Here is a 26,942-nt window from a genome sequence, read left to right as displayed (position 1 = left end):
TATGCTTTGCTCAGCTCTACTGGCTCTGCTAGCTCTACTCTGCTCAGCTCTGCTGGCTCTGCTAGCTCTACTCTGCTCAGCCCTACTGGCTCTGCTAGCTCTGCTCTGCTTAGCTCTGCTCGGCGCTGCTGGCTCTGCTAGCTCTGCTCAGCTCAGCTCTGCTGAACTATGAAGAAGAAGAATTGATCGAGAATGTCTCATACCATTCTCCACTGACCAGAAGTCAGACTCAAAGTGCGTACCACTGGTCCCAGACTAGTATCGCAGGCGCAGAGAGTGTACTACTGGTCCCAGACCAGTCTCAACCGACCCGAAGTCAGCGTCATAGTATGTACGGCTCTCACTGGTCCTAGACCAGTATCATTGATCCCAGATCAATGGAGGACATCCTAGCGTAGGGAGTACGGTAGATACAACGATGCGTCCATCGGTACTACTATGGTCCCTAACTTCATTTCCCTGCTCATTGATCAGATGAGAGGTACTTCCCATGAGTCCCAGACTACATGGTTAGGATGCCTCGATAGGAGAACTTAATCAATCCTATCCTCACAGGAGAACACACCAATCTTGCTACAATCGCCATGGAGAACACATCAATCCAGGCCGCCATGGAGAACACATCAATCCAGGCCTCACAGGAGAACACATCAATCCTGCTACACAGGAGAGAAAATCATCCTGTTCCACAAGAGAGCAAATCATCTTGTCCCACAAGAGAGCGAATCATCTTGTTCCAGTGCGCACCACCAGGGGAGGGTGAGTCACCCTGTGGTCGTATGTTCCTCCAGTAAGAGTCGCAAGCCCCCATAGCTCCCAGAGCTCAATTTATGCAACATGCAGGACCCTTTTACAAGGGTCTCTTGATGACTCCAAGTCGTATGGTAAAATCACAGATTTGATCTTTCCTCGGGGCTTTGTCAAAATGTCAGCGACCTGTACATCAGTCTCAATGTGATGGAGCCTCCTTGCTCATCGACTTACCATATCCCAGATAAGGCAGTATTTGATGTCTATCTGCTGGAGCAATCGTCGAATACGAGATTTCTCAATAATCGAATCCCACCTCTGGTTGTCACGGAGAATCACAGTGGTATTCATCATGCATACAAACAGCTCACTGAAGAGCTTCAACAACCAGACTACCTCACAGAAGGCCATACTAGCAGCAATGTATTCTGCCTTGGTGGTGCTCAGAGTCACCGACTTCTGCTTCCTGCTCATCCAGGATATCGAGGCAGATTCCAAAGAGAACCAGCACTGAGAAGTGCTCACACTGCCTGCCCATTCAACATTCGAATAATCATGTGGTTTCATATTTCCGGCAGTGTATCTCAATTCATGAGAGATTGTGCCCCGAAGATATCTCAGAAGATTCTTGGCACCAATCTAGTGAGGCTCAACCAAATATGAGTTCACCATGCTAACTGCAACACATATGTCTGGACGGAGGTTCTCCAAGAACATCAACGCGAATGAGTTTAAGAAACTCAGAGGCATTTCCCAGATCTGGCCTGACATCACTACCATATAACTTCTTGAAAGTTAAGATCCTCGAGGTAGTCTCATGCTTGTAGTTTATCTTTCCACATTCAGAATCCAACTCCCTCTGTCTTCTACAAATGAGAGGGTCTGCACCTGTCATACATAGGTGCCGATATGAGAGGTTTGGCATCCACAACCTTCAAAAGGTTTGGATCGATTTCACTCCTAGTGAATCTCGGCTTCATTAGACAGCTATCAATCCTCTCATACTATGCTCGAGGTGTTTTTCTTCAAGCCATAGAGGGCTTTCTTCCACCTGTATACATGAGATTCCTTGATCATGATTCTCAAACTCCTCGGGTTGTTCCAAACCTGTGAACCTGCTGCATGAGGGGAATGGTCCCCTTATAATATTTTCCTTCGGTACATTTCAGACATGTACCTTCATGCTTCTTTTTGAATTCAGGCATCCTAGTCACCATCTGACTCACAGACCTCCGGTGCTGAGTCAATGGACATGGTCCCCAGTGGACTTCCTGCAACTTGATACAACCCTGAACTCAAAAACATCTTTAAAAGATCTATTTTCAAACACGTACCTTTCCATCGATAAGTGCCACCCTGTAACCTTTGACTTCCATTTCCGAGATGGACATCAGGTTCAATCAAGTACATAAAAGAGATTTTAGGATTCCTTTCTTTCGTGGAAGAGTCGACCATTTCCTTGATGACCTGCATTACCAGTCATTCTTTTGATCATTGAAGATGTCCCAGGAATGATTGTTATCTTCATCAAGAGATCTGTCTATGCCATTCGGACATTCCTTCGCATAATGGCCGAACTTATTTCAACAAGGCATCCGCCTTTCCTTCCACCCTTAGATCTGAACTTCCCAATGAAGTGATCTTAAGATGGACCATCAGAATCTTTCGTTGCGCCATTCTGATAACATTCTCTGCTTTGACTTCACCCTAGGTGAATTATGAGGAACCCATTGATCCTTCGGTCTTGTCCCAACTGTATTTGGTGATTGCTCTTTCACTCTTGCTTGGGCATTGTCTTCACCTCAGCTCTGATACCATGTTAAGTTTAGGTATGTTCTATGCGTGAGAAATTTATTTAAATTTTCGCAGTTAGCAATCACATCAGCATTAAGATAAACTGCAGATAGAACACAAATATAATATGCAGAAGAAAAGCCAAGACAAGAGGACACAAGATATGGTGCAAGCCAGGGACAAACCCCACAATGTGTGGGGAAACCCTTTGATCAAATCTTCTTTTATCTTCAAAGATCAGCAGAGAGAGAGAGAGAGTACAATTACAACAGAAGTCAACACCTTGACTTATCTAGATCTAGCATAGATTATTTCCTATAACAATAATACATGAGATCAGTTGAAGACATTCTGCTTCAACTGATTCTCCTAGATGATGGCTTCTATCCATTTCGTTCATTTGTTGCACCTTACCGTGTAGCACCAACACGCTGCATCCTGCATCATCATGCTGCTCATGATCTTCATGCTGCCCATTCATCATGTTGCACTGCACCCAAATATCACTGAGTTGATCTCAACATCATGTATCTGCACCCATCTGATGTGTATTCAATGACTGGTTTACTGCTCTCATTGATATACAGAGATTTCTATTATGACAGTCATTTCATTATGTCAACAAGGTCTCCAATGAGGTCTACAACATGATGACTATATTTGATATCCTTATCAATACTGCGACAATGATTATTAGATTGTAGTAGCTTTGGTACTGCTTTCCCTTATAAATAGGCATGTGATCTATAGAATAGATCCATGACATGATCATCCTTATACCAGGTATTGTATAGGAGTACCACGACAGCATATTGTCATACCTTATCCATGTAATACCAAGACTGTCATACCAAGGGCTATGTCTCCATGTAGTTTAGACCTTACTGCAGTTACTCCATTCGAGATCTATACTTCTTCGTTCATCCGAGCATGGATTAATAGGTAGAATATCGATCAGATATGCATCCATATCATACTTATGAGTTCTGGTCATGAATGCACCTCATACCTTAACCGAGGTGCAGTCAGATCCTGCTTCTCCATGCGAGATCTAGCATGTGTGCTTTCTGCATTCTAGACTGCGGCTCCACTGCTGCTTCATTCCCTTAACAGTATGATTATTATAGTGGACAGAGTTCCGACATTTATCTTGTAACTATTCTTCAAAATATCAAAAGTATCCGAGTTCGTATGATTGTCTCCGTGACTGCACATAGGTTTTCACTGCGGCTTCATTAACTGAGTACCACACATAACGTTATCATGTTGTGCGTATATATATTGCCTTTATGAAATAGGTTTTCACTGCGGCTTCATTAACTGAGTACAGCGCATAACGTTATCATGCTGTGCGTATATATATTGCCTTTATGAAATACGTTTTCACTGCGGCTTCATTAACTAAGTACATCGCATAACGTTATCATGTTGTGCGTATATATATTGCCTTTATGAAAGCGTATGGACTGCGTCTTCATTCCAGCTATAATCTCTACCATACTGTGCGTATATATATAGCCTTCATTACAGCGTATGGACTGCATCTTCATTCCAGCGTATAATCTCTACCATACTGTGCGTATATATATATATATATATATAGCCTTCATTCCAGCGTATGGACTGCTTCTTTATTCCAGCGTATAGATCTATATTATATGACTCTGATCCTTTGCTTCATTACGCTGGCTTCATAGCTGCGTATAGATCCATATTAGCTGTGTTGTATGTCTGCGTGTAGAGTATAGGGCATGCTGTGCATGTAACAGGTTTGCTGCGTATATAGCTAGGGCATCATCCACGTATAAGCATGTTACTCTTGGTGTCTCACTCCTCCAAAAACCCAAGACGTGGAGAGGAGGAGATCACTCAAGAATACATATTCAAATGACATCAAATACTCATCTATTTATACTAAAACGAGGATGATGAATAGACACATCGGTTGGGCTTCTAGAGCCTACATAAGAGCTGGTCGGCTTGATAATAATTACATAAACAAAATAAATTCATATCTCCATAAATACTTATTGGAATCGGATGATCTTTGGATCAATCCTACACCTCTCGACGAGAGGGATCCAATGAAAATATCAGCTGCCATAAATAAGCTGACCCACATGGAGTTTGGCCCTAGTTGCCAATTTAACACCTTTCCCACCTCCCTTGCATCCAATCATGCAAAGGGCCTCCGCAGCCATCGCCTTGAACGTGTGGGGGGCAGTGGTACAATACTTAAGGGTACTCTTCATTAATCCCCGTCTACTGTCCCAACCACTGAATCATACCTCGATCAGGGTAATTTCATTTATTTTTTAGTCTATAAACCTTACTGTCTTTTTTATTGTGAAATATGTTACACTTATATATATATATATATATATATATATATATATATATATATATATATATATATGCTTTACTCCTATGTAAAACTCCAATTTTTTTTAGTGCTATAAATTTTATATATTACTATTATACCTACATGTTTCCATATATTTCCAATTTATTATAATGTTATTTTCATCATTTTCTTATATTTACTATATCCTTTTACCTAGTTCAAAACCAATATTAATTACCTAACAACCAAAAAAATCACACATAATAATAATGTAACCAATGAATCTTTAACCTTACTAAACAATTAACCATTTTCTTAATATCCAAACAATGTCACTACATCAACGATAACACATATCTAAATAATGAAATAAAACATTGAGAAAGCAATGACATGATAATGGGAAGAAATAAAATATTGAAGAAGAAATGATAGGATAATGTAGGAACTCACATCTCTCGCTAGAATAAAGTGAAATGATATTTTTAATAAATAAAAATAAATTTGAGGAAGATAATTAATTAGTTTGTAAGTTAAAATATATAAAAAAAGATGGTTTAGTTTGTAAGTTAAAATATATAAAAGATATGGTTTAATGAATTAATTCTTTATTTATTTTTAATGATGTAATGTTTTGTTTTTTTCCCTAGTGATAAAATCATAATATTTAATTATCTATATTGAAATTAAATTTAATAGATTTTTTATATAGAGAAGATATGTTTATTTTAGAAGAGGTTTTTTATAATTTTAATTTAATTATTCATAATTATTAGGTGGAAAATATAGCTTTAACTTGCATGAAATATGCCAAAATATTAATAGTAGTATTCATAGACCATCTTGTTTGGATGATAATACATCTTATATGGCCAATAAAATTTTGGTGAATGAGAAGAATCCATGGGATCTACCATAACATCTGGTTAGGGTTAATGAAATTAGGGTTTCTCCCTAGGACCTGAGCTTCTTGAGGCTATGGCATTGGGAGGCTTTGGAATTTGTATGCTAGGGCGATGAAGAGATGTCACAATGCAATTGGTAGATCGGGAGGGTAAATTATGATTGTTTTCTATTAGAGGAGGAGCTCAAGATTCTTCGTGACAATATGGCTGGTTATGGACCCATTGTCAGTAGGGTAATCCATGTTTCCAACTGATCTAATAGGGAAGGAAGTTTTGGATGCATGGGGTATGGGGACTTTGGTTGATTTTGATTTGGTAAGCCATATTTCGACCACTATTTTTGGTACTTTTATTGAGTTCATTGCTTCATGGAAAGGTAGCGGTCAAAACCCTAGTTAAATGGATTGGGATTTTGACACCCAAGTGACCTTAGCCCTATCAAAGGATCGACCTTTTAGTTTGGGTTCAGAAGTTGAGTTCTTTGTCCCACTTTTGGGGTTTCCACTCTGCCAAACCTTATATCCACGGGAGTGAGAGCATGAAACTATCAAGGGCTTGTGGGGTTTTACATTGGCTTCTTCTTGAGTATTAACTGTCTTCCCATAACAATTTTCTTAATGAAAATGACAGTTTTTTGGGCTTCATGTAGAGGATTTTTACCAAATCCATAAGTTTCATGATACAAGTAAGGGTCAAGTCGGTTACAAGGGTCTACAATTAGTTTCCAATAGTCTTAAATTCTCTTTTGAGGATAGATGATCACACTACCCAGACATCAACAGTGGGTGTAGTAAACCTGTCAGGGTAGTCTTGACCCTCTAGAAAAGGAACCTCTACATCCTCCATAAAATATCCAGAGAAGGAGGGTAATCATAAAAAAAGAAGGGTTCTTAAGAACAACAAGAAACCAACAAATTAAATCATGTTTTGGGTAAATACGTTGTAATGAACGAGGAGGAAGAGCTAAGGGAAAAAACCCTTATTGGAAGAGCTAGGGGTTGAAATTTTTCTATTTTATTTCTAAAGGTATGGCTCAAAGAAATAATAAGTGTAAAGGCACAAGACAAACCTACTAGTTTCTTACTAATAAAGGGGTGGATTAAGATTGATTTCCAAATGCATAAAGAGGCACTCATATTGTCAAAACCGGTGTGAGCCAAAAAGTCCACTTTTGTATTATTTAAATTATAGACACCATTATTTGATGCTAGTTGAGAGTCGATGGATGTGGCACCCATTTGGGTTAGGCTTCTAGGCCTCCCCTCAGATATGTGGAAAGAAGAGGTATTCCAGGACCTGGGGAATAGTTTGGCTAATTTTTTGGAGGTTGATCTATCCTTGAGGGAAACAAGGGATAAATCAATCGCTCAACATATAAGTAAACCTGGATCTTAGGAAGGGACTTCATGAAACAATAGATATCAGAGCTGGGAGAACAAATAAAAATCTTGGATTATGAAGGTGTGTCTTTTAGATGTAGGCAATGCCACAAATATGGACACCTAGTTCGAAACTATTTCCTTCTTATGAAAAAAAATATTTGTAATGTCGTGACAGGAAAGAAACAAAAGGTGGACATAGAACTCTATGCAGATTTGTATGCTTAGCTTCCACTTGCCATGGATTCAAGCCAACCCAAGTAGACCACCTCAGTGTTTAATACATGCATAGAGGAACCATGGGTTCACCAAGCAGAGGATGATTTATAGGCCAAAATCGAAGCTTCGATCCTTGAAGGTTAGACAACTACAGGGGTTGATACTTCTCCTAATATTTATACACCCTTTCCTCCTGTGTTTTTACTTGATGATTCATTTATGGGTTATGGGAAGGATTGGGGAGATGTATCATCTCAAGAGGAGTCCATGGTTGTCAGCTCTTTGGTCACATCCTTTTCTTATGCTCAAGCCTCTTGTTCTTGCCCTCAAGCAGAGCTGGTTTTCTCATCCCCTATCTTTTCTCTATCCATGAGATGTTTGGAGGATCGAGAGGTGATATTTGGTATAATTTATGCTCAAGACTAGTTTTTCCTCTCCTTGATAGTCTTCCTCGGGGCCTAGGGAAAATTACTCTCTCTTCCTAAGGGGGGAAATTTCAGGGTAGAAAGTCACATATTTCCAAAGTGAAGGAGAAGGCGAGGGAAGATATGACAACAGGTAAATAATTATCAATAAATGGGGCACTTAGAGAATTACAAGCCCTAGTGGGGGGTAATCCATGAAAATTCTTTCATTCAACTATCGAGGTTTGGCAAGTTCCTCCAAAAAAATTTCCTTCTCTCGATATCATTTTTCTTCAGGAAACTTTGTGGGATAGGGTTTCTATTAAAAAAAATCTTGAACATCTGCTGAGTGGTTGGACATTTGTGGTTTTATATGTTCATGGATGTTCTTCTGGTTTAGCTCTAGGGTGGAACATAGGGGATTCACTAGGGGAGAAATACATTACCATGTAAGTTCATATTGGGGGATATATATTGCGAAAAGAATGACATAATATATTGAGAATATAACAAGGGGTAAAGGGTTTTTATATGTTGTGTAAAAAAATGGAGCTCAAAGTTAATGAAAAAATATAAAGGGGTATAAAAAATGTTAATGAAAAATGGACACATGAAATATCTAATGAAAGTAGGGGTTTGTTTAAATTGGGAAGGTGTATTGGGTTTGTATTCACAGGGTTAAATAAAGTGATTTTTAGAGGTATTTTCCAATATGTAGTCAAATTAAGGGTATTGTTTAGTATGCCACGAACTCACGTGCTATGTCAAAGGTTCATTGAGTGAAGCCCCCATGGGGTGGAATGTCAAAGATAATTTAAATCTTATGAATTCTTAGAGTATTGACTTGAGATTAGGTATATAGTTTTTCTATGAAGCATTTGGCTCTCCTCTAACCTTTGTAAATCTTTACGGGCCTTATGTAGACAGAAGGAGTTTTGGAATAGATATTTTGAAAAATCACTTTTATACTCTAAACCTTTGATTATTGGTGGAGATATGGATTTCTCATTCGGAGCATCTAAGGTTTAGGGGCCTAGAGCCAAGGTTGATCCCTGATCAGACTATTCCACTCAAAAATCCCTGGTACAAAATATGATGGTTGTTGAGCATGTTAAGATAAAACCTACTTGGAGAAATTGTCATATAAGGGAAGATATCTAATTACAAAAGGAATGGATCAAGTTTTTCTCTCAGAGCCTTTTTTGGTCATGCTCAACCTCACTAGACAGTGGGTGAGCTCAGGTGGGGAATTCGATCATTCTCCAATTATTCTAGAAATCAAAGGTTTGGACCCTAAGCTTTCTAGTCCCTTTAAATTAAACTCTTCTTGGCAGAAAGAGGAGGATTTCCTCTTGCTCATGAAATAAAATTAGAAAATCTTCGACCCTCTTTCTGGAGACTTCGAAACTAGGCAATTTCAAAAAATATAAAGGATCTAAAGAAGCTAGCATCAGATTGGTCATTTAGGAAAACACAAAGGAAGATGAAGAACTTGTTCTAGTTGAGAAAGAACTCTCTTCTCTTACTGACACAAGGGAAGAAGGATTTACATATGCAGAGACTATAAAGGGGTTAATTTAACTGGAAGCTGGTTCAGGAGTCCATTATGGAATCAAAAGCATCATAGTGCCTCAAAAGTAGAGCTATCTAGTTAGACTGTGGGGATGAGAATACCCAATTTTTTCAAGCCCATGCAAAAGGATGAAAAATGTGTAATATTATTTTGAATATGTCAGATCATGAAAGAGGAGAAATCTCAAATTTTGATAGCCATGATGGGGAAAAATGATTTTTAGAATCTATTTAAAGCAGATGAAGGGGTTAATATTGCAGAGGTCATTAGGGTTGCTCATTTTTTTCCACGTTTTGTGGAAGAAGCTGAAAACAAATCCTTAATGGAGGAAGTTTCTAAGGATGAACTGGAGGCAGTCCTCTCTAGATTTCAAAAGGATAAGAGTCCAAGGATGGATGGATGGGGGGTGGATTTTTTCATGGGTTTTCTTGAGGTGGTTTTGAATGACCTTTTGAAGGTGGTCAATGAATCCAATACAAATGGACACATGCTACCAACTTTTAATTCAACCTTCATAGCACTTATTCCAAAGGTGGATAAACCCAAATCTTTTGAGGATTTTCTCTCTATCTCTTTGTGTAATTGTTTATAGAAGGTGATAGCCAAAGTAATAATGAGGAGGATTAAGCCGCTCTTAGCAAAATTAATATCAAAAGAGCAGTTTGGAATTTTCGAAGGTAGGCAAATTCATGAAGCTATAACAGTAGCTCAAGAAGGCCTGCACAATATTAAAATTCATAGATTAAAAGGGGTCGTGTTAATTTTTTTTTTAATCTCTAAAGCATATGACCACGTGGGTTGGTTATACATCAAATTGTGGTTAACCTGCATGGGTTTTAGTCCTAACTTCATCAGTTGGACCATGAGTTGTCTTTTTTCAATTTCTTTTGTGGTACTTATCAATGGTTCAACTTCACCTTTCTTCCATGCCCAATGAGGTTTGAGAAAAGGGTGTCCTCTATCTATCCTATTGTTCTTGTTAGTGGTGGAAGGACTAAGCCAAATTTGGAAGATTCAAAAGGCAAGTTTCAAGGTGAAGTAATAGCATTCCCTTCCGTTACACAATTATTATTTGTATATGGCATCCTTATTTTCAGTAATGGATCAATAAGGGATGATAATAAATCATTTGAAATTTTAGCTCTGTTTGGGAAGGCTACTGTTATGGTGGTCAATGACAAAAGATATTCAATCACTTTTCAAAACCTGGAAGACTTGGAGGTACAACACCTAAGGGATGTCTTTACTTTTGAGACAAGAGATCTAGATGAAGGGCTAAAATACTTGGGTTTCCATCTGAAACCAAATTCCTACAAAAAGGAGGATTAACTTTGGCTAATTTCCAAGCTGGAAAAGTGATTAAAAGGGTGGAGTTTCAGGTGGATTTCAAGGGTGGGTAGGCTAGTTCTTGTAAAATATGTATTAGAAACAATATTGTTTTATTAGATGTCACTCACCTGGATTTTGAAGGGAATCCTTGAAAAGGATAGATGTATTTGCTTCAAGTTCCTATTGGTTGGAAATTAGGGGAAATGTATTCTTCCTTGGATCAAATTGAATCGTATTGCAACTCCAAAATTGCTGGGAGGATGGTGCCTAAATAAAAATTTTCAATTTTCAAAAGCTTAGGTATAAAAATGTGGATGGAGGCTACTATCAACACATAGTCTCTGGTCTATTATGGTTTACCAAATTATATTGCACGAATTTCTATTGAGGAATGGATTAGACATACAAAAAAGTCTTAGGCTAATATTTCTGTTTATTTGGAGAGTTGTTTTAAACTCTTTCAATTTAATTGATTAGGTTTGGCATGAAAAGTAGGAAATTGACATAAGGTTAGAATTGGAGCTGATCCATGGCAAGGAAGTGGTGAAAAACATTGAATGTCATAGCCTCTAATTGATTTTCTTCGTGACAATGGGAACTCTAGATTATCACATTTAGACAACCTAGCTCAATCTACACTTTGGAGGCAAGGATGGAAAATGGCAGAAGTACTGGAGTTAGATGTAGGCTTTCATGAGGAATGGAATCGGTATTTGGAAGCATTGGCAAAGTCTTATGTAAGACTTATAGACATAGATGATAAACTGGTTTGGTCACATTCTCCCTATGGGATCAACATACCAAAACATGGGCACATTCACCTAAATTTTGTAGAATGGGATGCTGAACAAAAATGGTGGTGTAGAGTGGTTCAGAAATCAAAATGTCCATCAAAGTCCATTTTTATGTAGTATATTTTGGAAAAAAAAGTCCAACTTGGGAGGTCATGCAAAAACGTCATAAAATCAGACTAGGGTTGTGCTCACTGTGCAAAATGAGTGAAGAAACCACTGATAATTTGATCATGGAATGTCCTTTTACTGCTCAAGTATGGAATACTTGTAGATCAGTGTTAGGACAGGCTTGTAATTGGACAATCCAGTCTATTGAGGAAACATGGAGGGATTGTACACAGAACATGGAAACTAAATCTTATCGAGTTGTTGGGGTATTTGGTTGGCTAGAAATAAGGCTATTTTTTAGGATATATCTTCCTCCTGTGATCATATAGGGACTCTCAATTCTTACTCACTTTCCACAGTAAAAAGACTCAGAAAAACCATGTTGTATAGTAGCAAAGATTCCAAGCACTTCTATGCTATAGGTTTTAGGTTTTTTTTTTTTTTTAATGGTGCCTCACAGGGAGGTAAACAATCCTATGGTGGGGGATTTGTATTAAATATTTCTTCATTGTACTCATTACATGTTCAAATGAAATTGGGGAGGGGGCAAATAATTTTGCACCTGCAAATCTCTTATGACCGTTGCAATAGAAAAAGGATGTGACCATCTTTAATTTTTTGTTGATTATATGTTAGTCATCAACTGGGTAAAAAAAGGTGCAACAATGTATAAATATTCTTCTTTCTCCTCTATTGGAAGATTTATTGAGGATAAAGTACACTTCTAACTTTTTCTCTTGCCTTCACATATACAAGGAAAGAAATGGCACCACAAATTAGTTATCTAAATCGGGTTGTGTGTTGGATAGGGGGGCTCTAGTTGATCATCGGGTAGAGGGATGTTGAGCACTTTAGTTTTTACAAATGACCATATATGGATGATAAAGAACAGTCTAATATCTCTCCTTCTTTTTGTTATTTCTGCTTCTAACGAGTAGTGTTGGAAAAAAACATTGTCTTATAGCTAGAGAGTCCTATAATATGTATAGTTTAGCTCTTAACGTTTGGGAATTCCATTTTTATATGTAACTGCTAAAATGTAAAATCAAGTCTAAAAGAGATAAAATGTGAACACTTTCAACCAAGCTATGATTGAGAGGCGCTCGCCTAGTATAAGGGTATATGTGTAGGTGTAATGTAAGTATGCAAACAATTTTAAATGTCGGCTCAATTAAAATATTAAAAAAAAGTTAAAAGTGGTATCAAGCATGAGTGTAAACATTTAAATGTTGGTTTAATTAGTAATAAAAAGTTAAAGTAATAACAATAATAAAATTCAATTTTCATATTTTGATTTTTTTATTAACTTGTGAATAGGTTTTGTTACAATACCATGTCTTATCAATACCATATGTCTAAAAACCATAATTTATTTCACAACAAAATATTTTATAACAATATCACAAGATTCTTAACCATCGATATTCACCTCCACTTTACCATGGATATTATTAACTTGTAAAAAATAGGCTTTGTCACAATACCGTGGCTTGTCAATACCACATGCCCAAAAACATAGCTTATTTCACAATCAAAATATTTTATAACAATATGAAAATATTCTTAACCATAGATATTCACCCCCACTTTACCATGGATATTATTAACTTGTAAATAGACTTTCTTATAATACCATGGACCAATATCATGGCTTATCAATACTACATCCCCAAAAATCATAACTTATTTCACAATCAAAATATTTTATAACAATATGACAAGATTTTTAACCATGGATATTCACCTCCACTTTACCATAGATATCATTAACTTGTAAATATGTTTTCTTAGAATACCATGGGTCAATACCATGGCCTATCAATGCCACATGCCCAAAAATCATAACTTATTTCACAATAAAAATATCTTATTTTTATATATTTTTTTAATTGAATCTAAAAGGAAAAAGAATATAGTTAGTTTTGAGATATATCTAAAACCTTTATCCTCAAGGCTACTAAAAATATTCCCATAGAAATTAAATTACGTTTTAATAAAATTAGAAATGAAATAATTTTAACCAACATAGATCCATATTAACTAAGGATCCAAGCAATGAGAGCAAACAAAGTGATTAACATTAATAGAGGAAAGATAATACATGATTTTTGTTTAAATTTTTTCATTATTATATTTTCTTTGACATGATTGATCCAAAATATAGGTTTAATTGTTTATAACGAATTGAGTTAGTTTAATTTAGATACTTTCTTAAACACAATACGATAGGATCAAATTTAAGTGAGAGAGGGGGGCACTGAGAGGGGGCGAGAGAGAGGAAGGAAGATAGTGACAAAGCTGGAGGGGTAGAGAGAGAGAGAGAGGAAAGATCAAAGACAAAGAGAGAGAGGGAGTGTCAAGAAAGATATGAAGAGAGAGTGAGAGAGAAAGGAGAGGAGGGAAGAGAGAGAAGGGGAGAGGAGAGAGATGGGGAGAGAAGGGGAAGAGAGAGAGAGTGATGGGAGAGAGAGAAAGGAAAGATCAAAGACAGAGAGAGAGAGGGAGTGTCAAGAAAGATATGGAGAGAGAGTGAGAGAGAAAGGAGAGGAGGGAAGAGAGAGAAGGGGAGAGGAGAGAGATGGGGAGAGAAGGGGAAGAGAGAGAGAGAGAGGGAGACACAAAGATGGAGGGGAGAGAGAAGGAGAGAGGGAGGGAGATAGTGATAGAGTTGGAGGGAAGAGAGAGAGAGAGTGATGGGGGGAGAGATAGAGGGAGGTGGGAGAGAGAGGAAGGAAGAGAGAGAGTACTCAAGAGAGAGAAGGACAGAGATGGAGGTGGTGGGGGATAGAGAGGGAGGAAGAAGAAAGAAATAGAGGGAGAAAGGTGGAGAGAGAGGGAGAGAGGGAGTTACAAGGGAGAGATGGAGAGAGAGTGAGGGAGAGAGGAGAGCAAGAGGGAAGAGAGAGAGAAGGGGGGGGAGAGAGGGAGAGAGAGGGAGAGAGAGAGAGAGAGAGAGAGAGTTTGTATTTTTGGGGGGTGAGATAGAGAGACGAAATAAGAAAGAGACACATAGATACAAATATAGATATTATATAGTATTATATAACCAACCTAGATCCATCTTAACTTCATATCTATTAAGCCATGAAATGGATCAAATACCTAGAGGTGAAAATCTTTCCTTAAGTTTTACAGTCAAAAAGAAATATGCACCTTTAGAGATTGGACCTCTCTTAGCACTTGATATGTCACGCCCACGAGCTGGCATTTGCGATGTGCGACAGGCGGGTGGCATGACTCTTGGTTAAAGGCGATGAGACATTTTGTGTGACGAGTTGGGCGGTCCGTTAAATGCGCCTCAGTCAAATGCAACGAAGTTGTGATGATGGGATGAGTTGGGCGTTCGGTTAAATGCGCCCGAGACATGAGTCACAACATGTTGGCATGAGGGTCGAAAAACCGAGAGTCAGAAATTTGGCTAAGTGTGGATAAGTGTGACGAGTTTATAGGAGGGTCGTAAAACTGAAGAGGTTGGTGGAGCCGATGTATGGTTGGGGAGAGCCAACTTAACATGGTGGTGCAACGACCAAATTACATGGTCGACTTGGGGAAGCCGACCCACCATTATCCATGGAGGATGCATATATATTGGCGGTGGACGCATGGAGGAAGGCATTCAAAAAATAAGTCAGATTCAAGCATAACCAAGCAAAATTGGCAACAAGGAGGACGAGCACATAATGAATAGGCAGAGGTGTAGGTGGACCGAGGGCCGAAACACCAAAGCCGCAAAACCACAGGAAAACCGAACGCAGGTCAAAGGGAGGGTGGACAAGCTATAGGTGGCAAGGCGGGTGGCGAGTCGGGTGAAGGGCCACAAGCTCTAGCCACAGGGCGAGTCACCGTAACACGCAAGTGCGCCCACTTGGAAGTATGAATGGAGATGGGTGAATGGCGAGCGGGAAAAGTTTGTGAACCGCGCGGGTGAAGATTGTGAACAACGAGCGGGCAGAGCTGTGAACAGCGCGTGAGGCGGAGTTGTGAACAGATGCGCCAGAGCAGAGGTGAACAAATGAGCTGAAGTTGAATGGTGAAACGGGTGAGCATGGGGCGCTCCTGCCCACAGGTGGGGTGACACGACACAACTCGACACGGTGAACGTGACAGGCAAGGGCAGTGTGGGCGCGGTAGGAGGCGACGAGTTGGGCGTCGGGTAGACGACTCGAGCGAGGGTGCTCCTGCGCGAGGATGAGTCAGGCCGGGGTGAGGCTAAGCGAAGGGTGGGTCAGGGTGGGGCATGCCTGAACGAAGGCCAAGTTGGAAGTTGACATTTGTAAAGGTGAAATTTTAGGGTTGCCTTGCAAAGGTTGAACATTGTATATTCTTGTAAAAATCATAATACTGTTATTACTTGGGCAAGCTCTAACCAAGGAGTTGCCCCTCCCTTTGAATAAAGTATTATTCCGGTGTGTATACTTTTAAATAATGATGATGAATGTTTCCGTTGTGTAAAATAATGATGAATGCTTATTAAAGTTGAAAAATATTCTAAGTATTGAATGTTAGGCATAGTCCATACTCAAGAGTATTGGTGAAAATAAATTGGGTAGCGGTGTCGCACCTGCCTATGTGCGGTTGAAAGATTACCGCTAGGATAGGGGCGTGACAGTTGGTATCAGAGGTTGATTCAGTTGAACCAGATTTATAGAAGCAAGATACACTTGCATGACAATTGGTATTAGAAGTTGATATTGGGTTTTTGAAGCTAATGACCATTGAAGGTAAAGAAGCTGTTGAAGACTTGCCGAACATATGAATATGGTTGAAAGAGTATTTCAAAATCTTGAAGACATGACTGATTATTGGAAGGACGAAACACATAAAACCTATGAGACTCTTATACAAGAGTGGGAACCCTTGATACATATGGGAGACAAGATAGTGGACATGCGAAAGGAATTGAATAATCTTCATGGGAAGACTGATAAACTCAATGAACTTGATGGGAAGATACGACGGCGTGATCGTAGATTCCAAGAACTCATGCATGAGTGAGTTTGACTAAGGGAGAAGAGCACCATGGTGCAGGAAAAAGTGAAGGAACTTGAGGAGGACTTTCTTGGTAGAAAGCCCATTGTGATAGAGCAAGATGAGCTCGATTACATTGATAAACTTGGGGATTATCACCAAAACATGAAGACAGAGGTTCGGAAGATTGGGTCACTTCGACTGGAAGGAGTCAATTTATGCTTGATAGGTATACTTAAGCAAGAAGCAATGGAGGATAAGCTTGAAGGAACTCAAGCTGAACCAAGGTCGAATTTCTTAGATGAATCGAACAAGGAGTTGAAGTACCTTAAGAAGGAAGTCAGGTCGAAGCATAAGTCGAAAGACTCTTCTGAGGTCAAGTTATTGAAGAAGGTTGTTGAAGTAAGACGCAAGATCAAGCCTAGAGAGGATGGTGATTCCTTGAAGCTGAGTTTTGTGCAGGTAACCGTACGTGGCAAGAAGTTTGCTGCATTGGTGGATACGAGGGCTACTCATAGCTTCCTTAGCAGGAAATCATCAAAATATTTTTGGAATAAAGTTGAAGTGGGAAGAGAGGAGTGCTTTCAAAGCAGTGAACTCTACTATGAAAGATGTGACTGGTGTATTGAAGGACACACAGGTGAGAGTGGGTTCATGGTTTTGGAAATTTGGACTTGAGGATTGTTGACTTGGATGATCATACTATGGTGCTGGGGAAAGACTTTTTGAAAGTTGCACATGCCATACCCGTGGTGGACCAAGACATTCTCTTGATTATAGCGGATGAAAAAACTATGTTGGTTTCGATGAATAGGAGGAGTTGCTTGGGGTACATACCAAGGATGGCTTCTATGACTTTGTATCCAAAAGATCCAAATGTGAAGCATGACCATGTGGAGCAAAGAGGACTTGGATGTATGACTCAAACAACGAAGGAAAGGAAGATATTTGACTTTGTTGCGAGAGCTAGAAAGGAAGATGGAGGTGGAATGAATATTTCACACATCTTGAAACACTTGACAGGTGCTTCTTCTATGAAGGATCTTCACCATGAAGTTGCGGATGAAAGGAGTTTTAATAATTCTTTAAAGGCAATGGTTGGGGAATATTATACAAGTAGAGATCTGGCTAGCATAGTGGATTTTTGTAGGTATCCCATGGGCATATACGATTTTCAATTGACGAAAGACAAGCTTGAGAAGCTTGGTTGTACACACGAGGAGGTTGAATCTATGCACAAGTACTTGAGGATGCAATATCAATCAGACACATGGGTAGATGAGAGTCAGAGAGGAAACTTCTGGCCCTGCTTTCTAGATAGACAACCTTGAAGATAGGTGTGTGCAGGTCCTTGATTATCTAGGAGGACTGCACCCACCCTTACAATGGGCCTTGGAGATGAGGCTTCTTTCTTTGAAAAGTTGATGATGCTGGGATTGATGCGACTGTATGACAACACATTGGCAATAGCATCATGGGAAGCATGTTGCAGATGGGATGAATGGACATGTCATGGACCTGAGCATGGCTTATTTTACACTTGGATGGATTCTTGATTGAGTTGAGATTGTGACAGGATGCAGAGAAACAACCAACGGTGGCATGGGGAGGTACATTTTCATGGGTTGAGCATTATAGTTGGATTAGCTACCCAACTAGTTCGATGACATGGGGGCATGCAGTGCACCGAGTTTGTGTCAGATAGATGTCTTGGTTACAACTGAGATGTTGTGTTGGATGGAGTATTATGCAGTGGATGACATGATGATGATACATGATTGAGGAAACGTTCTGTTTATGGAAACATAGACCTTGGTGGTTCATGCAACATTGGAACAGAGATGGGCAACATGGGCATTTTTGGATGTTGGAGTTGACGACACTTTGCGACGATGGATGGTGATGTTGTCAAGGACAACAACCGTTTAAAGTGGAGAAGTATGTCCCGCCCATGAGCTGGCGTTTGCAATGTGCGATGGGTGGTGGCATGACTCTCTGTTAAAGGCGACGAGTTGTTGTGTGCGACAAGTCGGGTGGTCAGTTAAACGCACCCGAGTCAAAGGCGACGAAGTTGTGACAATGGAACGGGTTGGGCGTTTGGTTAAACACACTCGAGATACGAGTTGCGACGAGTTGGCGCGAGAGCCAAAAACCGAGAATCGGAAATTTGGCTAAGTGTGGAGAAGTGCGACAAGTTTATAGGAGGGTCAAAAAACCGAAGAGGTTGGTGGAGCCGACACATGCTTGGGGCGAGCCGACTTAACACATTGGTGCGACGATTGAATTACATGGTCGGCCTGGGCAGGCCGACCCACCATTATCCATGGAGGATGCATATATATTGGCAGTGGATGCAGGGAGGAAGGCATTCGAAAAACAAGTCACATCCAAGCATAACCAAGCGAACTTGGCAGCAAGGATGACGAGCGCATAAGGAATAGGTAGAGGTGTAGGCGGACCAAGGGCTGAAACACTAAAGCCGCAGAACCGCAGGAAACCCAAACGCAGGTCGAAGGGTGGGCGGACAAGCTATAGGTGGCAAGGCGGGTGGCGAGTTGAGCGAAGGGACGCAGGCTCTAGCCACAGGGCGAGCTGCCGTAGCACACGGGCGTGCCCGCCCGAAAGTCTAAAAGGAGACAGGTGAACGACGAGCGGCAAAAGTTTGTGAATCGAGCGGGCGAAGATTATGAACAACAAGTGGGTGGAGTTGTGAATAGCGCGCCGGGCAGAGTTGTGAACATATGCGCTGGAGCAGAGTTGAATGGACGAGCTAAAGTTGAACGTGAAATGGGTGAGCATCGGGCACTCTTGCCCACAGGCGGGGCAACACGACACAACTCAACATGGTGAATGTGATAGGCAAGGGCAGTGTAAGCGTGGTATGAGGCGATGAGCGGGGCGCCGGATAGGCGACCCAAGTGATGGCGCTCCTGCCTGAGGACGAGTTAGGCTGGGGCGAGGCTAAACGAAAGGCGGCCCAGGGTGGGGCATGCTTGAACGAAGGCCGAGTTGGAAGTTGACATTTGTAAAGGTGAAATTTTAGGGTTGCCTTGTAAAGGTTGAACATTGTATATTCTTGTAAAAATCATATTATGGTTATTACTTGGGCAAGCTCTAACTAGGGAGTTGCCCCTCCCTTTGAAAGAAGTATTATTCCGTTGTGTATACTTTTAAATAATGATGATGAATGTTTTCATTGTGTAAAAGAATGATGAATGTTTAGTAAAGTTGAAAAATATTCTAAGTATTGAATGTTAGGTGTAGTCCGTACTCGAGAGTATTGTTGAAAAGAAATTGGGTAATAGTGCCACACCTGCCTATGTGCGGTTGAAAGATCACCGCCAAAATAGGGGCATGACAATTGGTATCAGAGGTGGATTCAGTTGAACTAGATTTACAGAAGCAAGATACACTTGCATGACAAGTGGTATTAGAAGTTGATATTTGGTTTTTGAACCTAATGACCGTTGAAGGTAAAGCAGGTGTTGAAGACTTACCGAACAAATGAATATGGTTGAAAGAGTATTTCAAAAGCTTGAAGACAAGACTGATTATTGGAAAGACGAAACACGTAAAAAATATGAGACTCTTGTACAAGAGTGGGAACTCTTGATACATATGGGAGACAAGATAGTGGACATGCAGAAGGAATTGAATAATCTTCATGGGAAGACATAATTCAATGAACATGAAGGGAAGATACTATAGGGTGATCGTAGACTCCAATAACTCATGGATGAGCGAGTTCGACTAAGGGAGAAGAGCACCATGGCGCAGGAAAAAGTCAAGGAACTTGAGGATGAAATTGAGAAGGACTTTCTTGGTAGAAAGCCCATTGTGATAGAGAAAGATGAGCTCGATTACATTGACATAATTGGAGATTGTCACCGAAACATGAAGACAGATGTTCGAAAGATTGGGTCACTTCGATTGGAAGGAGTCAATGTATGCGTAATAGGTACACTTAAGCAAGAAGTGATGGAGGATAAGCTTGAAGGAACTCACGTTGAACCAAGGTCGAATTGCTTAGATGAACCGAACAAGGAGTTGAAGAACCTTAAGAAGGAAGTCAAGTCGAAGAATAAGTCGAAAGACTCTTCTGAGGTCGAATTATTGAAGAAGGTTGCAGAAGTAAGACACAAGATCAAGCCTAGAGAGGATGGTGATGCCTTGAAGCTAAGTTTTGTGCAGGTAACCGTATGTGGCAAGAAGTTTGTTGCATTGGTGGACACAGGGGCTACTCATAGCTTCCTTAGCAAGAAAGCAACAAAATATTTTGGGAAGAAAGTTGAAGTGGGAAGAGAGTGGAGTGCTTTCAAAGCAGTGAACTCTACCATGAAAGTTGTGACTGGTGTATTGAAGGACACTTAGGTGAGAGTGGGTTCATGGTTTGGAAAGTTGGACTTGAGGATTGTTGACTTGGATGATCATACTATGGTGTTGGGGCAAGACTTTTTGAAAGTTGCACATGCCATACCCGTGGTGGACCCAGACATTCTCTTGATTACAGCCGATGGAAGAACTATGTTGGTTCCGATGAATAGGAGGAGTTGCTTGGGGTATATACCAAGGATGGCTTCTATGACTTTGTGTCCAAAAGATCCAAATGTGAAGCATGACCATGTGGAGCTAAGAGGACTTGGATGTATGACTCAAACAACGAAGGAAATGAAGATAGTTGACTTTGTTGCGAGAGCTAGAAAGGAAGATGGAGGTGGAATAACTATTTCACACATCTTGAAACACTTGACAGGTGCTTCTTCTATGGAGGATCTTCACCATGAAGTTGCAGATGAAGGGAGTTCGAATACTTCTTTAAAGGCAGTGGTTGGGGAAGATTATGCAAGTAGAGATCCGGCTGGCATAGTGGGTTTTTGCAGGTATGCCATGGGCATATATGACTTTCAGTTGACGAAAGACAAGCTTGAGAAGCTTGGTTGTACACATGAGGAGGTTGAAGCTATGCACAAGTACTTGAGGACATAGTATCAATCAAACACATGGGTGGATGAGAGTCAGGGAGGAAACTTCCTAGCCCTCCTTTCTAGATAGACAACCTTGGAGATAGGTGTGTGCAGGTCCTTGATTATCTAGGAGGACTGCACCACCCTTACAAGGGGCCTTGGAGATGAGGCTTCTTTCTTTGACAGGTTGATGATGCTTGGATGAATGCGACTGTATGACAACACATTGGCATTAGCATCATGGGCAACATGTTGCAAATGGGATGAATGAACATGTCATGGACTTGAGCATGGATTATTTTACACTTGGATGGATTCTTGATCGAGTTGAGATTGTGATAGGATGCTGAGAAACAACCAACGGTGGCATGGGGAGGTACATTCTCATGGGTTGAGCATTACGGTGGATTAGCTACCCAACTAGTTCGATGACATGGGGGCATGCAGTGCACCGAGTTTGTGTCAGATAGATGTCTTGGTTACAACTGAGATGTTGTGTTGGACGGAGTATTATGCAGTGGATCACATGATGATGATACATGATTGAGGAAACTTCCTGTTTATGGAAACATAGACCTTAGTTGTTTATGCGACATTTGAGCAGAGATAGGCAGCATGGGCATTTTTGGATGTTGATGTTGTCGAGGACGACAACCGTTTAAAGTGGGGGAGTATGTCATGCCCACCATCTGATGTTTGCGATGTGTGACGGGTGGGTGCCATGACTCTTGGTTAAAGGTGAGGAGTCATTGTGTGCGATGAGTCATACGGTTGGTTAAATGCGCTCGAGTCAAATGCGACGAAGTTGCAACGATGGGACGAGTTGGGTGTTCGGTTAAACGCGCTCGAGACATGAGTCGCGATGCTTTGGCACGAGGGTCAAAAAACCGAGAATCAGAAATTTGGCTAAGTGCGGAGAAGTGCGACGAGTTTATAGGAGGGTCAAAAAACCAAAGATGTTGGTGGAGCCGACGTATGGTTGGGGCGAGCCGACTTAACACGGTGGTGCGATGACTGAATTACATGGTTGGCCTGGGCAGGCCAACCCACCATTATCCATGGAGGACACATATATATTGGTGGCAGACACATGGAGGAGGGCATTCGAAAAGCAAGTCACATGCCGAAATACTAAAACCACAGAACCATAGGAAAACTGAACGCAGGTCAAAGGGCAGGGGGGGTGAGCTGCAGGTGGAAAGGCGAGTGGCGAGTCGAGCGAAGGGCCGCAAGCTCTAGCCATAGGGCGAGCCGTTGCAGCACACTGGTGCACCCACCCGGAAGTCTGAATGAAGATGGATGAATGACGAGCAGGCAAAGTTTGTGAACTGAGCGTGTGAAGATTGTGAACAACGAGTGGGTAGAGTTGTGAACAACGCACTAGGCAGAGTTGTGAACAGATGCGCCGAAGCAGAGGTGAATGGATGAGGCGAAGTTGAACAGTGAAACGGGTGAGCGTGGGGCGCTCCTGCCCACGGGTGAGGTGACACAACACAACTTGACATGGTGAACGTGATAGGCGAGGGCAGTGTGGGCGTGGTAGGAGGCGACAAGCTGGGCGCTGCGTAGGTGACCTGAGCTAGGGCGCTCCTGCTCGAGGATGAGTCGGGCTAGGGCGAGGTTGAACGAAGGGTGGCCCAAGGTGGGGCATACCTGAACGAAGGCCGAGTTGGAAGTTGACATTTGTAAAGGTGAAATTTTGAGGTTGCCTTGCAAAGGTTGAAGAATGTATATTCTTATAAAAATCATATCACTGTTATTACTTGGGCAAGCTCTAACCAGGGAGTTGCCCCTCCCTTTGAAAGAAGTATTATTTCGTTGTGTATACTTTTAAATAATAATGATGAATGTTTCCGCTGCGTAAAAAAATGATGAATGCGTAGTAAAGTTAGAAAATATTCTAAATATTGAATGTTAGGCGTAGTTCATACTCGAGAGTGTTGGTGAAAAGAAATTGGGTAGCGGTGCCGCACCTATCTATGTGAAGTTGAAAAATCACCGCCAAAATAGGGGCATGAAAAATAAATCCTAAATTAAGATGAATCTAAATTAATTCTAGAAAAATTCAAGTAAAAACACATTAATTTTGTTTTTTCTATGAAATGAAATTACCGTCCTAAAGACCATCTTGCTTAAGACTCATCCTCTAAGTTCAGTTAAACTGAAAAGCAAGATATCAAGTATTTATGTCCAAATACATTTAACACCTGCATTGAGCAATTGAACTTTTGAAACTATGTATAGAAGAAAGATTGGTTAAGAAAATACACTGACATGCTAGTGTGAAGTACGCAGTAGTATATAAATGCATATATGCATGTGACGATGGCATCCCTGGATCTGTCCTTATACCAAGCGCTGAATTTGGGCGTTTCTGGTTGAGCAAGACTTTCAAAGCTTTTGAAATGCAGGCACTGCTGACGACGCCCATGACAGCCCAAGTGACCTGTGGATTGTTTCTCCGACCTATCGTACCAGCTATGAATATCAAGTAAACCAACTTCAGCTGCAACCAGATATGAAGGCTATTATTGAAAAGCAAACATAAAAACGAAGGCTTGCATAAAAACATAACTATGCAGATAGATGCATCTTACAATAGTGAGTGGATTGTAACTTTTGTCTGATTTTTTTTCAAAGAACATAAATTTATCTTTATCTTAAATCCATGATGCTTTTAGACAATCAAATCTATCATATTTTTAGGTTTTTTATTTAAAACTTATACTCTATTTCGCAAGTAAGAGGAAGATGGATTTAATATCTCTTAGCACTTTATTTAAAAAAATAAAATGCGATTCTCTTCGCACTTATAACTCAGTAATTAAAATAATCTGAACTGGTATTAGCACAGTAGCACAATATAAGGTAAGCAAAATCAGAATGACTAAACAAAATAAGAATAGGAATAATAATATGTGGAAATCTATAATATTGAAAAATTAGTTATTAACATTATATTAAATATAACTATTTTATAAATGTCAAAAATGAGTAAGTTAAGTTTCTATAAACTTAAACTATTCTACTGGCTAAACAAATTATTCACCAAATCACTCAAGTTAAAATCTAGTTAAACAAATTATTCACCAAACCACTCAAACTAAAATCATTAGATTTTTATCTTAAAAAACAAGCTAACAAAACAACTGGCTTTTCTAATATACTTGAAAACTAAAATCATTTTTCAAACAACAATTTCACAACTGTTAAAAAAAAAGGGATACGGAAGAGTGGTAGCAGCATTAGCTTTTTCATTAAAAAAAATTAATATACAGCAAAACTAAAACTAAAACTAAAATCATTATTCAAATAACAATTTCACCAACTGCAACATTTCTTACAGAAGGGTGGTAGCAGCGTTAACTTTTTCATTCAAAAAAATGATATACAGCAAAACTAAAACTAAAAGCATTATTCAAATAACAATTTCACCAACTGCAACAAAAATGTAGAAGGGTGGTAGTAGCATTAACTTTTTCATTAACTAAATGATATACATGAAAACTAAAGCTAAAAGCATTTTTCAAATAATAATTTCGACAACTGTAAAAAAAAAATTGTAGAGGGGTGGTAGCAGCATTGCCTTTTTCATTCAGAAAATGACATACATGACAACTAAAACTAAAATCATTATTCAAATAACAATTTCAACAAGTGTAAGAAAAATGCAGAAGGGTGGTAGCAGCATGAACTTTTTCATTCAGAAAATGATATACATGACAACTAAAACCATTATTCAAATAACAATTTCAACAACTGTAAAAAAATGCAGACGGGTGGTAGCAGCATTGAGTTTTTCATTCAGAAAATGATATACATGAAAACTAAAACTACAAACATTTTTCAAATAACAATTTGACCAACTGTAAGAAAAATGTGGAAGGGTGGTATAGCAGCATGAACCTTTTCATTCAGAAAATGATATACATGAAAACTAAAGCTTAAAATATTTTACAAATAACAGTTTCATCAACTGTAAGAAAAATGTAAAAGGGTGGTAGCAGCACTAACTTTTGCATTCAGAAAATGAAACACTGCCAGTGAGATCGGTATCTCATGATCGGCTGTCCCAGATTTAGTCACAGGTTCGTCTGCAACCTTGAATGAGTTTTCTCCCTTCATGCTGTCTGTGGCGCTATTTCTTCTGCAAACTCCAGTATACTGTATCAGTGCAGAAGGAGATGGATATTTGATAGAATATCTATGGCGGTAAAGAACTGGATGAAGTGGGTTACTGATATAGCATTTTACAGTGCTAATTGTATTTGTATTTGAATGTGAGGCAACAAACCCTACAGATTTATATAACTTGCGAAATAGAGTACTAAGAGATATAACCATTTTGGAAGTATTAGGAGATATTAAATCCGGTGGCTTTATTGCATTTCCGTGCAGTACTTCCAAAATGGTTATATAAATCTGATTATTTTTATAAAACTTCAAGTGCAGTGAGAAAGGAGATCAGCTCTCATATCTATATATAGATATATGAATCAGCTTAATATTTTAATATATATGTTTGGGATATATGCAGGGGATAAGCTTGATATTTTAATATATATGTTGGGATATATATACAGGGGACAAACTTGATATTTTAATATATATGTTGGGATATATATACAGGGGACAAACTTGATATTTTAATATATATGTGTTGAGGTATATATATTTGCATATTAACTTTGAGTAATCTGGATCCCAAAAAAATATTCTCAGATAATAAAAGTAAATTTCATTATCTGTGTCACTGAAGGCTGTGGCGATGCCACTGCTGTGTTTGCTTAAACTTTTTACAACAGTTGCAATCAAATGAACATCCAGTAACAGTCACCTGAATATATTTAACAAATTCCAAAATGGTTATAGAAGTGCAGTGATAAAGGGGATTAGTTTAATATAAAAAAGGGATCAGCTTTATACCAAAACTGTATTCAGTCAACTTTTATTTTCTGTCATTCAAGGCTGTGGCAGAGCCAGTATTGCGTTTGCTTAAGCATTTTACACAGTTGCAATAAATGAACATCCAGTAGCAGGTAATTAATGAACATGCAGTAACAACATTGTTAATAAATTCCACCATATCTAACATTTATTATTTTTATATTTTTTTCATATGCATGAAAATATATTTTATTTAACATTTATTATTTTTATATTTTTTTCCATATGCATGAAAATATATTTTAGGTCAGTTGTTAAATCAAAAGTAAAAACAATTATTTCTAACTGTTAATGGTGAATGTAGGCTGACTCATCACCCTTATTTAAGGAAAACCACCCCCCCTGAAATAATTGGCTGGTGATCCATAAGGAACAGACTCTAACTCCTGGATGCCTGTGGGTAAGGAACAGACTCTAACTCCTAGATGCCTATTTGAGTTTCCTTCCTAAAAAAACAAGCTCTT

The 26,942-nt window shown here is 39.5% G+C and overlaps 1 protein-coding gene across 1 annotated transcript in view; it reads right to left on the bottom strand.

Annotated features, from left to right (window-relative positions):
* The window catches only part of LOC149248349 (lipid phosphate phosphatase epsilon 2, chloroplastic-like), a 65,256-nt gene extending 39,366 nt beyond the window's left edge, over positions 1 to 25,890 (bottom strand). The window contains exons 1-2 of the mRNA XM_089456032.1: positions 25,546 to 25,890; positions 23,806 to 24,037 (exon numbers count right to left, since the gene is read on the bottom strand). Coding sequence (XP_089312158.1) covers positions 23,806 to 24,037; positions 25,546 to 25,875 — 562 coding nt within the window. The 5' untranslated portion in view covers positions 25,876 to 25,890. The remainder of the gene's footprint in view (positions 1 to 23,805; positions 24,038 to 25,545) is intronic.
* Between the last annotated feature and the right edge of the window lie 1,052 nt (positions 25,891 to 26,942).

The sequence above is a fragment of the Pinus tabuliformis genome, chromosome 7 (assembly GCF_031772625.1).
Source record: "Pinus tabuliformis cultivar Carrire ecotype Pingquan chromosome 7, CPIR1, whole genome shotgun sequence".
NCBI classification, from domain to species: domain Eukaryota; kingdom Viridiplantae; phylum Streptophyta; class Pinopsida; order Pinales; family Pinaceae; genus Pinus; species Pinus tabuliformis.
This window is presented reverse-complemented; position numbering and strand designations above follow the sequence as displayed.